The sequence below is a fragment of the Trichosurus vulpecula genome, chromosome 9, assembly GCF_011100635.1.
Source record: "Trichosurus vulpecula isolate mTriVul1 chromosome 9, mTriVul1.pri, whole genome shotgun sequence".
NCBI classification, from domain to species: domain Eukaryota; kingdom Metazoa; phylum Chordata; class Mammalia; order Diprotodontia; family Phalangeridae; genus Trichosurus; species Trichosurus vulpecula.
The window spans coordinates 6,714,098-6,726,187 of record NC_050581.1 but is presented as its reverse complement, the minus strand read 5'-3'; the positions used below and the strand labels follow the sequence as shown (position 1 = coordinate 6,726,187).

At 38.3% G+C, this 12,090-nt stretch overlaps 1 protein-coding gene across 1 annotated transcript in view; it reads right to left on the bottom strand.

The window, feature by feature from the left end:
• Positions 1 to 635: 635 nt before the first annotated feature.
• The window catches only part of ABCA1 (ATP binding cassette subfamily A member 1), a 155,786-nt gene continuing 144,331 nt past the window's right edge, over positions 636 to 12,090 (bottom strand). Inside the window, exons 42-50 of the mRNA XM_036739172.1 lie at positions 11,209 to 11,329; positions 10,273 to 10,335; positions 8,806 to 8,912; positions 8,282 to 8,423; positions 7,178 to 7,312; positions 5,328 to 5,431; positions 5,025 to 5,117; positions 4,519 to 4,762; positions 636 to 4,107 (exon numbers count right to left, since the gene is read on the bottom strand). Of these exons, the coding sequence (XP_036595067.1) occupies positions 3,967 to 4,107; positions 4,519 to 4,762; positions 5,025 to 5,117; positions 5,328 to 5,431; positions 7,178 to 7,312; positions 8,282 to 8,423; positions 8,806 to 8,912; positions 10,273 to 10,335; positions 11,209 to 11,329 (1,150 nt within the window). The 3' untranslated portion in view covers positions 636 to 3,966. The remainder of the gene's footprint in view (positions 4,108 to 4,518; positions 4,763 to 5,024; positions 5,118 to 5,327; positions 5,432 to 7,177; positions 7,313 to 8,281; positions 8,424 to 8,805; positions 8,913 to 10,272; positions 10,336 to 11,208; positions 11,330 to 12,090) is intronic.

Genomic DNA, 12,090 nt, shown 5'->3' with positions numbered 1-12,090 from the left:
ATCATCGTCAAAAGTTCATAACAAAAACCGACAACGTGGAAACAAGAACTGGACCACAGACTCAAGGGGTTATAGATCTAAAGCTGGAATGAGCCTCCCAGGCTGCCTACGCCAGCTCTCTCACTTTACAAATTAAGAAAATGAGGCTGAGCAGTAGTAAATCAGACTTTAAATGTGTCATCCAGAAAAACCAAGACAAAAGTGTAATGTGGCAGCCAGATAAACACGTGATTTTAGAATACATTAATAGTAGTGTAGATCCATGTTATAGTGAAGAAGGTTTCAACTCAGTGTTTAAAGGGGGAAATTCCTAATAATTAGAGCTGTCTAATAATACAATAAATTTTGTGAAGAGGTAGGAAATTTCCTTATGACAGGAAAAAAGGCTGAATGATCAGTTGTTGGGGATAACAGATCATTGGTTTTCAGGCAAGATTCATGATTTGGGAAGAGTTTGGACCAGGAGATCATTGGGGATACTTCAACTTTTAGTCTAAGATGTAACACTGTAGGATTTACATTTTTTCCTGAGGACTTAAACAGCCTATGTATGTAGTTCTTGATATGAAAATAGCTTTATGACATCATTTTAACAGTATAGTAAGTGTGCCCATGAATGCATGAAAGTAAATTTATGTAGACCAAGGAACTGTCACAGCTTTATTTTGGTGACTCAATACAACATAGAAATATGATTTTTAATAATTCATATAAAGTTACTGACAATACAATTTTTTTCTTTTTTTTTTCTTTTAATGAAAATTATTTAACTTAGAAATCTATTGTGAAACCTGGTCTAGTCTTTTGCAGTTAACAGATATTCCAGTGCAAAAATAGATCCCATTACAGACAGCATAAAGTGCTTGGAATGAAGGACCAACAATATCGAAAAAGCACAAAAAACAGAGCTTCGTCACGAGGTGTGAGGGGAAAAAATATACCTAATCCTTAGTAAAATACTAACATACTATAAAAAGGGATGCAACAATTTTTAAAAGAGCATCTAGTAACAAGGATTCAGATGAATATTTCATTATCAAAGTGGTTCAGTACCACACAACAACACATGGCTCTTTGGAAAAATTTTACCTGATGTATATAGGAGGGGAAAATCAACAGAAATCACCTTAGTAAATGATTGATGGTCAATGAACGCATGATGTACAATATTCAAGGGCTGTAGAGCTCCCAGTATGCTTAAAACACAGTAGTTTCAGGATTTTTTTTTTTACAATTGAAGTAACTCTCTAGAGATTCCTTCTCAGATTCACAGTTAATGACAAAATTCCAAAGTGTCAAGAGGAAGAAGTAGCAGACATCTTTCAAGGCATATTCTGGGGAAGGCTTAAAACCCACAACCTTAAGTTTCCACAGGGTTGACACAATTAAGCTTTAAAATTTTAAGTATGGAGTTAAAAAAAAAACTATCACTGAATCATAAATAAAAATCATGCGGACTTAATATTTTGTATAATGAATGAGAGACCACAATCAGATGAAATGATACCTCTCATGCAATTCTTATCAAGACTGACTCTACCTGGAGAAGAAAATACTTTTGTTTTGAAAGCTGAATTTTTTTTTCTCAAAAAGGTTTATTATTAGTTCAATGTTGTTTTGTCTGGGAAAATAAAGCAACAGCATTGCTCATGGATTTCGAAAATTAGATCATGATTGTGGTCAAAGAAGACAAGCGACTGAAGTCCATAATTTTGAATTTTGAAAATCTACATCGACAGAAGCTATTTTACGCATTACAAAAGAATGTCGTCAGAACAAAAATGTGCTGATCTCTTACCAAGGATTACTGGAAATAGACTCATCTTTTAAGGAGATGACAGGATGACTCAGGAGTCATATTTTTTATTAACTTGGGGATAATCATTCAAATGATGGAAATACCATAATAAACTCCTTTAAGATAAAAAAAAATTAAACAAAAATACAAACTAGCCTGAAATTTTCTGAAGTATCTCTTTAAAAGATATATTTTTAACAAATAAAAAAAAAAGGAGCTTGATATGAAAAAAGGCACTTCAACTGCACTACACAGTAGTTCTCTCCTATTTTTACGTCGTCTCCAGGCAGTCTACATGAAGTATTACTGAATTGCGTTGAAATAAAAATATCCACACAGAACTCCCAACTAAAAAATAAAGTTATAAACATCATCTAATTGTTGCGGACACATCCATGATAAGCAGGTACTTTTCTTTATATCTATTTTAAGGCCAGCTAACAGTCTTTTTGAAAACAACATTTTGTCCTTTTTTTATGTTGTTAGAGAAATGATGACAAATGAAAAAAATTAGGCTACAAGATTATCTGGGACAAATGTAGTTTCTGACATCTGTGAAGCCAATCATTTTAAGTGTACTGTAGTGGCAGGTTACCTTTTAAAGTCACCAAATTTCTCCATAACAAATAGTGTTTAGTTTGGTCTTGAGACACTTTAACCATTTCTATGCTGTTGTTCTCTGAGACCCGGCTTCAGTGGATTGTTTTCTCAAAGGAAACCAAGATGATAGTCTGTAATTATGATTCCATGCCACTCCACCAACCAACATATGTAAACCAATTATGTGAAATAACATGGCACATGGAATCTACGGAGACTCAGTGCCTCTATTCAGCAAGAAGTTTTCAAAAACAGTACTTACTGATAGTCTTAAATGAAGTCAGTTTCAAGCAACCTTAAAATTATTCAATTCTAAGATTGTTGTGAGATTTTTTTAACACCGGTCCTGTTATATATCTACAAATACACCCCAGGTTATGAGGCGATGCTGCCATACTATAATATTCTATAATGTTTCTACAAAGACCCAGTTGAATTAGAAATCACTTAAGGTACTTAAAATTCAAATAACACGGAAAACACATGAAAAGTATAATACCTTTTGTTAAAATAAAATAACTTTTTTTTCCCTCCAAATTCTGGTTGAAATTCACAAAGCCTGAAATAATACTACATTTGTGTTGAACAAAATTACCTTGAGATGCAGGGTACCGTTTTGTTGGACAATTGAGAAACGATGGACATAGTACCCAGCAGGTTTGCATGCTGTCTCTTTTTACTAATGTGCTCTAGCATTAGCAAATACGCAGTCAAGGAATTTGTTGCATTCATGTTCTACCTACAGTTTGGCTCCTCGCTCTTGGCTCCTCACTGGAACCAGGCTCATCTAAGAGACTCCTAGGAAAGGTCAGGAAACTCTCCTGTGACAACGGAGCTAAAAAGCCCGTCTGTCCGGAGTGGCCACAATTTGGCGCGGCGCCGCTCCTGCAGCAACTCACACGAGGGACAATCAAAGTAATGCACTGCCATCCACGGTGTGATTTGTGGCCCCGCACTGTTGACCGTCAACTGATTTTTCAGCAGTCCCTTAATTACAGAGCGGTCACTGAGGCTTTCCCTTCACAAAAAGAGCATACAATACGCCGTGGTGCTTCGGTCTGTCATGTCTTGGCACTAGCAGGTTCGGTGCATTCATTGCCAGCAATGGATGTGTCACCATGAAGCCCCGCTCCTGGCATGCCAGGGCTGAATGACTAAGGATGGGCACGCCTTATAATTTCAATAAATAATCACTGGCCATGATTACTCAATGAATTATTGTTGCAACCCTGATAAAAATAAAAAAGGAACAAAAAGGGATGATTTAAAACCCAACGGGTTATGGAACCTACTACAGTTTCCCACAGTTATACTACATTGATAAACTAGATTCAAGTCTTTTCACTGGAGAGCCGTACAAGGCAAAGGCACTGCCCCTGTAATGGGATTTTTTGTCTTCGTTGCATTGAACTGCATTGCATTGTAGAGCATCAGCACAGGGTCCAGCCTGGTTTCTTTACCATGAAACCCTCCGGCCCCGTCCCTGGAACATGTGACTCTCCCTGCAAAGGAAGGCCTCTGGTTCCTCCTGTCTCTCAGCCTCTCTCAGGAAGGAGAGGGTAGGTAACTTAGACATAGCTTTCTCTCACTTTCTCATCTTGCAGAAAAGATTTGAGAATTGCAACATCTACAACAGTTTGGTTTTTGTGCAATGACAGGTCCTTTAAGTGGTCATCATCACTTTGGTCCTTTGCAAAGTTTACAAATACCTGTGAAAAGAAAGGTCATCTTCGATTAGTTCCTGTCATGTTTTTGCTTCTTTCCTCTGTTTACCCCAAATCACTCTCAATCTTGACATTAGGTAGGGCAAGTGAATTCATAACAACATGAATAAAGAATCTGGGTAACTCAAGAAAAATAAACATTTTTCCCCCTAACTATCTACCATTAACTGTTTATAATTCATCAGCCGCTCAATCCTCCATAAGAAACAAAGGATCTGGCCCCACCAAAAACAAAACAAATGTAACCCATATTCACAGGCAAGCTTACAGGAAAGTGAAGGATTCACGTCGTAAAACTGAGTAGTAAACAGTACAGAATTCTCCTTGAGGATTTACCAGGATAAAAACCCTGATCCATTTAAAAGTGAATCACTTTTTATCCCAGAGCAAACTTACTTGGTCAAGTGTTGTCTGAGAAACGGAATAATCTTCTATGTGGAACCTCTTTTTGTTCTGGGAAAGGACGCTGAATATCCTGGCCAGGGAAGACAGTGACGATGGAAGCTGGTACTGAAGCATGTTCCGATGTTTCTCTTTGAGGACGCTTCCGGGAAAGGCGACTCCAAAGAATTCCTGAACAGGCTTCAGGTCAGGGTTGGAGCCTGCTATTCGTACAACTATTGTGTAACCATCTCCAAACCTGAAACCAACAAAGTCGAGGAGAGAGGTTTCTTAAAAAACCTCTGAAAAGAACTTTAATCCAGAGACAACCTATACCATGGGGGAAAGGAGACTTGCTACTGTGAAAACTTCAGAGTTCTTTCCAGTCTCCAGAAAAAGTAATTCAGTTCAATTATCCTATTTACCTTGCATCTTTAGATCTCCCAAATTCAATTACCTAAGGAAAGTGCAAGACTGTCTAATCCCCCAATTTGAGTTATCCACGAAAACCAAGGTCTCACCTGTTCTTTAAGTGCTGGACACTGCCAAGACATCTGAACCTCCCGTTGACCATGATTGCCATTCTGGTGCAGAGAGCTTCACATTCTTCCATGCTGTGCAAAAAGCCAAACAGTTCCTTAGCTTTGCAGGGAGTGCATAAACCATGAAACCGACATCTGGTATTTACATTACGTTACAATACAACAACAACATGCAATGCAACGCGATGTAACGCAGAGAATTAGTTTCTACTTCATTTCCAGCCGGTTTTTAAATGCCACTCCATTTGGAGATAGGGTAAGAGTCAAACGACCGCTATTTACCTGTGAGAGGTAAGCACCACAGACCTTCCCTCCTTGATTACACTTAGGGCACAATTCCATAAGAAACGGCGGGCTTTGGGATCCATGCCAGTGGTTGGTTCATCCTACAATGTAAATGATATAGATTACACGGACTGAAAATAAATTGAAAATAGAGTTTTTTAAAAATGAGGCATGTTTCAAGAAGCTCTGATGCAGCCATCCTTCTCTCTCTGTAATGCTCACACAAGTGTTAAGGGAATTCTTTGCTGTTAAGAAGTGGCAGACTTTCTAGGGATGGCCATTTTCAGGGATGTTGCAGAGATTCCTCAGGGATGTGCTTGACAAGATGAATTTTGAAGCTCCTTCCAAATGACATTTTCTGACACTTCAATTTTAAAAAACTAAGACTAGATCTCATTTTGAAGCAGTTTGCTTTTTTTAATTAGACAACATAAACACTAAACTCAAAAATCAGCATGTGACAAGTATTTTATTTTAATAGGCTTCATTTTTCTGTGCCTCAGTTTCCTCATCTATAAACTAGTGTTAATGATGCCTGCACTGCCTGTCACACAAGGTTGTTGTGAGGATAAATGAAGAAAACAAGAATTTTTAATTTTTTTAAAAAGGGAACTGCTTACTACAAAGGGGCCCGAGATGGAGGTACACAAGTGCAGAATCTCAGAATGTCGTATGAGGAAGGACTTTCAGAGTTCCTCACATCAGCACACCCCTGAGCAGAACCTGGTGTCTTTCAATGTCAGCTTTTCTGATAAACCACCTATACAGCTTCCTGCACCCAGAATCTCAATGGAAGCCAGCAGCTAGGTAACGCACGGTGCCTTGGAAAGGTTAGAGGGGCTGTGTCAGAGGATGGGAGTTCAAATCCTGTGTGACTTTAGGGAAGCCATGAGAGGGTCGGATTTAAATGAGTTCTAAGGTTCCTCTCAGCTCCAAATCTAGCATACTAGCCTTACTATTATTCATTTCCTTAGTAATGCTGACTTACACCGTCATTTCCAAACCCTCTAAATCACAGAGTAGTAACAGTTGAGATTTATACAGCGAGAAGTAAAAAAATCTGATTCCTAGTAAGTGAGGGTGTCAAGTCTCCAAGTCCCCTCCAGCTCTCAAATTCTGTGGCCCTATGTCTATCCTCACCCCCAATCTGCAATCTGTATCTTCTTCCTCATATAAATGCTTGTGAACCGATTGATTGGGTCTTTTATAAAAAGATGCTCCAAGGGCTGAGCCTATATCTATGCAATCGTGCTGCATGTGAAGTTTCCCAGCCATTATCTCTTTGAAATAACATGAATACATTATAACTTAGCCGTGCCCTAAAGTCAGGGTTTTCTACACTAACATCCTTTAGTCCATCCCCAAGACCAGCCCATTTTTTGGTGGTGGTGTTGTTAAATTTAGCTTACTTTTTTCTCCCATGTCTAATTTGAACTTTGTTCCTCAGCCGGGTTAGTAAATAGCACAGAGATGTTATTATGTTAAACCCTTCAGATAAACAATTCACTTAAAAAAACCAAGCCCTAATTATAATTTAGCACTCCTTTAGAATTTGAAAAGGGAAACCATTGGAAATTATTTCTTTTTAAAAACCCACAAAAACAAAACCAAAGATCTCCTCTCTTTGGCAGCACACAAGAACACGGATGATAATTGATAATAACCAAAACGACTACCCAAGTGCATCCAAAAAGATCAAAGAGGAATGCTCATCATGTACAATTTCTTTCGAGCAGTGTTTTTATATGAACTGAAAATACATCCGAATTATAGCCCAAAAAATCAAGGTCTTTTTTCCCAACATGGAAAAAGCTCCAAAGAGCTATCTATGATTTTCTAGTACTCACCAAAAACACCACTGGAGGTCCCCCAATCAAAGCAATAGCGGTTGAAAGTTTTCGCTTGTTGCCGCCGCTGTAATTCCCAGCGTACTTTTCTCCATATTTCACAAGGCCTAGTTTTCGAATTGCCCAGTCGCCAACCTATAGCAAGAAGAGAAATCCAGTTTAAGTTTTTTTGCCCTCAAATTAGCAAGAAGTTGCATGATAGTCCCTGAAACTCACAGATCCCAATTCTACAACCATCCCTTTTACTGCAAGGTAACTCAAAGACCAACATTTTGCAATTCACCTTCTTTCTTCAATGTTTGAGGGCAGGATTGACTCCCTGTTTAAAGCTGCCTGCACTAAAAATTAACAAAGGAAAAGAATGGCCTCGATCTGTTTTCAGGGTCATAGGCAGACAATTTTGTAACAGCTAACACAAACACTGTGGAGACAACAAAGTTCAGTTCCTATCAATTAGATTCAGTGTCGTATTTAAGGGAGAAAATACAAGACGAGACAGAAGGCCTTGAGAGAGGATACTGAAAATAAAAGCCGTGGGAAGTAACAGAATAAATTCAGTGTCAAAAAATTAGCTTATATTAGTCACTCTACCTTGTCACTTGAAAATTTAAAAAGGGAAACCATTGAAAATTATTTTTAAAAACCCCTTTTTAACCCCTTTAAAAACATCTTCAATAACAAAACCAAGGATTTCTTCTCTGGCAGCACACACGCGTGAACTCTGGTCATACTAGTATTTTTCTTGCAAGAGATATGCCCCCCACTATACCCTGACCCCCTGCCCTGCCCTGGCAAAAGAGAAAGGAAGAAACTAATGACTTAGCGTTCAATTGCAACATGGGATTCATACTAGTGTGTCATAGCAACACATCCCTATTTTGTCATCTTCACCTGGTCCACTCACCACAGCAGCTCACAAACCCAGAAATAGGGAGCGAAGGAACTAAATTCCATACGGTTATTTCTATTTTATCAGAAAAGAAAAAGTGGGGGGCTGATTCCTTAATAAGCTGATTCTGGAAAGCCTATAAGGTGAATATATTTTAGAAGGAATACCTATTACAGGCGGATGCATCATCGGCATTGACGTTAAGCCATCATTACCTTGCCAACTTCTTTCTCAGGAACACCTCTCAAGAGTGCAAAGAATTCCACGTGCTCTCTTCCTGTCAGCAGTTCAGTGATGGCATCAAACTGAGGGCAATAGCCCATGTTCTGATGTACTTCCTGGATGTCTGACAAGATACTGCACAACACAAGAGAGGGAGGTGGGGGGTTTGCATGTGATGAATCACTAATGACTTGGCTTGTGTCCCTGGCTCCAATACCACCTAAGCTGCCCCCCGCTTCCAGCACTACACTGCTGAGTTTCAACTCAGCCTTCATAGTCTGGGATTAAAGTACTGTTGTCATCCACTCGCCACTTTTTAAAAAATAAAGATACCAAGATTTGTACTTTACTACAATGACTTCTTATAAAGGATTATTAAGCTTCCAAAGCTTTTAATAGAGGAAGCAGGGTAAGGGAGAAAATGTCTGATAGCATAATTACAGAATCATCAGAAAGGAGGAAGAAGAGATATGAGGGGACTTGGGGTAAAATGACAAAAAGAAAGGCCATTTCTCACCTGTTTTTATTGAGAAAAGCATCTCCTTCTGTCACGGTGGTATCTCCAGTGAGCATCTTAAAAGTTGATGATTTTCCGGCCCCGTTTACTCCCAGAAGCCCAAAGCACTGAAAAAGAAAGCTAGGTGAGTTGAATCAGACCATGCGCCCAAGTATAATGATACCATTAAATACCAAACATAAACTAAACTTCATATAACCACTGCAGAAAAGCTTTCAAAGGGCACAATCTTAAAGTATGAAATATGTTCATCAGTTTTAAAAATGACAATTAAAATGGTTACTATACTGGAGAAGCAGAAATCTCATACACACACACGCTATTTTTCTCTCTATATAAAAACATATAATCCATATACACATATACACATATTGTAGATACATGTGTACCTACAGACATATACGCAAAATCCTACTCTGGTGACTGATTATGTCATGGAGGTAGATCTTTAGGAGGCTAAGACGTGAGAAGTGTAAGCTTCAATGAGTTCTACAATGAGAATGGCTTTGAATATGGTCCCAGGAACAGGCTGATTCTGCTACCCAAAGGTCAACCCAGCTAAGAAGCCACCACATGATAAACTTTTGGCTATGGTCAAACAAAAAAGCAAAGAAAAACACAATAAAAGCCCCTCGTTTTCATTTCTACAGGAGATCTGCAAAAGGGGCCAGAGGATGCTAAATACTGCAATTGTTTTAGACCATGTCTGTCTGTCTGTATCTTCCAATTAAGACCTATACTTACGGCTAAGATAGGAAACCAGATTCTCACAAACTATGTTAGCAGAGCACAAGGTTGAGCAGATCTTGCCAAAATGAAATGATTTTGAGCGTATGCCTCGTAACCTATTAATGGACAAGGAAGTGTATACAGACAGGCTCCTCACCCAACAACTGGCTGTCAAGTGATGATGACCTTTTTCAGCCACAAAAATTAATGAAAGTCAACAACTAATAAGGCACCCAGGGGTTGCAATCTACATTGGTGGAGGGAGTACCCACAATGATGAAATAGTGGCTCTTTTGAAGTGTTATGTGTGTGTGTATGTATTTTTCAAATCCAGGCAGCAGTTCAGTGATCAAAGCTGAGGTTAAAAATCAATATGCAACAAACAAGAAGTGAGGTCCAATTTTACCATCCAATCTGGGAGACCAAAAATTAAACACTATCGACAAGAAAGGGGAAATACCATTTTATATTTATTTGAATTTCATCATCTGTGTGGACAGGATGGATCAGAAAGGAAATGCTTTAAAAGCATGGAATTTTCTTAAATAGCTCATATTGTTGAAAACCACTAGGTGGATGTGGGTTTTCCTGCTCTCTACATTACTAATGTTCCACAGAACATCTAATTAAGTAAGTTCACGAACATTTTTTTATTCCCTCCTTTCACTCCTCTTCTAATTGGCTTAGCACATACTCCATTAACTGATACAAAAACAAACGTGACAACTTGGACATTACCTCTCCAGGGGGGATGCCAACACAGATCCTGTCAACTGCAGGTTTCCTCTTGCTTCTATAGACCTAAAATAAGCCACATCCAGAAATACATGCGCATCAGTGATTCAAGGTCATTCTAAGAATACCAAGTTAAAAGAAAATAAAGACTTCAAAATCCAGCAGTTCCCTGGAACAAATATTCTAATAAGGCTCTCAAATCTTCCCAGCACCATGAAGACCTGGCCTTGTGATAGCTCGAGTTTCTGTCTTGTTTAGAGACTGAGAGTGAATATTAACCCACTTGTTGCAATCTTAATTTCCATTTTTAAACTCAGTAGGTGTCACCTTTTTTTTAACAAACATCCAATAAAATGAGATATTTCCATACATTATAGAATAGAAGGAAATGATTGTTCATGAAACTGAATTTCTAAAACATAATACTTTTTATAGAAATTTCAACATGTAATTTTCAAAGCGGTCCTGCCAGTCAGTAATTCCTTCTGTTCCATACTTGAAGGTCAGAAACTTACCACTAAGACAAGATGGATAAACCACCACCACCACCACCATAAAGGTTCATTCTTAGTGTTGGGCCAAATATAAAAAGTGACTTTTTTCCTCTGAATATCAATCAGAAGCTCTGTTTTTTGTGGTATATAACTCAAAATTAGGCTTTCCTTTCTCCCGAAGTTCCGTTTCCACCAAAAATAAATAATCTGTGAGTTCTTTTTATACTGTGTATCACTTACTTATATATGAAAATCTGACCAAATAAAGCAGATGCATTACAGAGTAATGGTCTTACAAGATTCCTTTGTCACAATTCAATTTACACATAAAGTTTTAGGAGTATATTTCTTATGCAAAGTGAAATCCCATACTCCAAATGTTTACTATGAACCCAAAGCAGGCATTTAAAGAAAGAGAATTTAAAGTAGTTATTCATTTCCTCACCTTGGTAAGTTCTTTGATTTCTAGAATATCATTCTGTCCACCACCATCTAATATCCTTTGCCTTTCTCTCCTCACATCCTCATCCTCATCATTTAGAGGAGGAAGTTTTGCAATCACAGGTCTTAAAGGAAAAATGGAGAACATATTATTCCAGTGGAAACCAACTCCTAAAGTGAACAGTCAAAAACAGTCAATAATTTAACAGGAAACCGTAGTTGAAAAATATTAAATGACTTGCCCATCTGTGCTCACACAGCTAGTAAATTTTAGAGGCCAGATGTTAACAAGGGTCTTTCTTGACTTAAATCAAAGCTAATTCCCCATAACCACCTTGTGTCTCAGAAGCCTAGAGAAGTCTAGCTTCAGATACATCTCATGTATTTTGTTTAGAAGTATCATGAGGTAGTGGAAAGAAGCTTCTCTAAGGAGTTAAGAAGACTCTTAACCTGGTTCTGGAACATCTAGATGAGGGGACCAAGGTTGTGAAGGGCTAGAAAATATGAGATGTGAGGATCAACTGGAGAAACTGGGCATATTTAGCCTGGAGAAAAGAAGACTTAAGGTAGACATGATTACTACCTTCAAATATCTGAAAGATCGCTGTGAGAAAGAAGGTGTAGATTTGATCTATTTTGCCCCAGACAGCAGAATTAGGAACAAGAAGAGGGAATTACAAAGAGGCAGCTTATGGCTCGATATAAAGAAACTCTTCCTAACCAGAGCTGTGTAAAAGTGAATGAGCTGCCCCAAGAGGTAGTGAGTTCCCCATCACTGCAGGTTCATAAGTAAAGGCCAGATGACCACTTGTTAAGGATGTAGCAGAGGGGATTCCTTCAATGCTGAAATTCTATTACATTATGAAATTTGAGTTTTACTCATAAT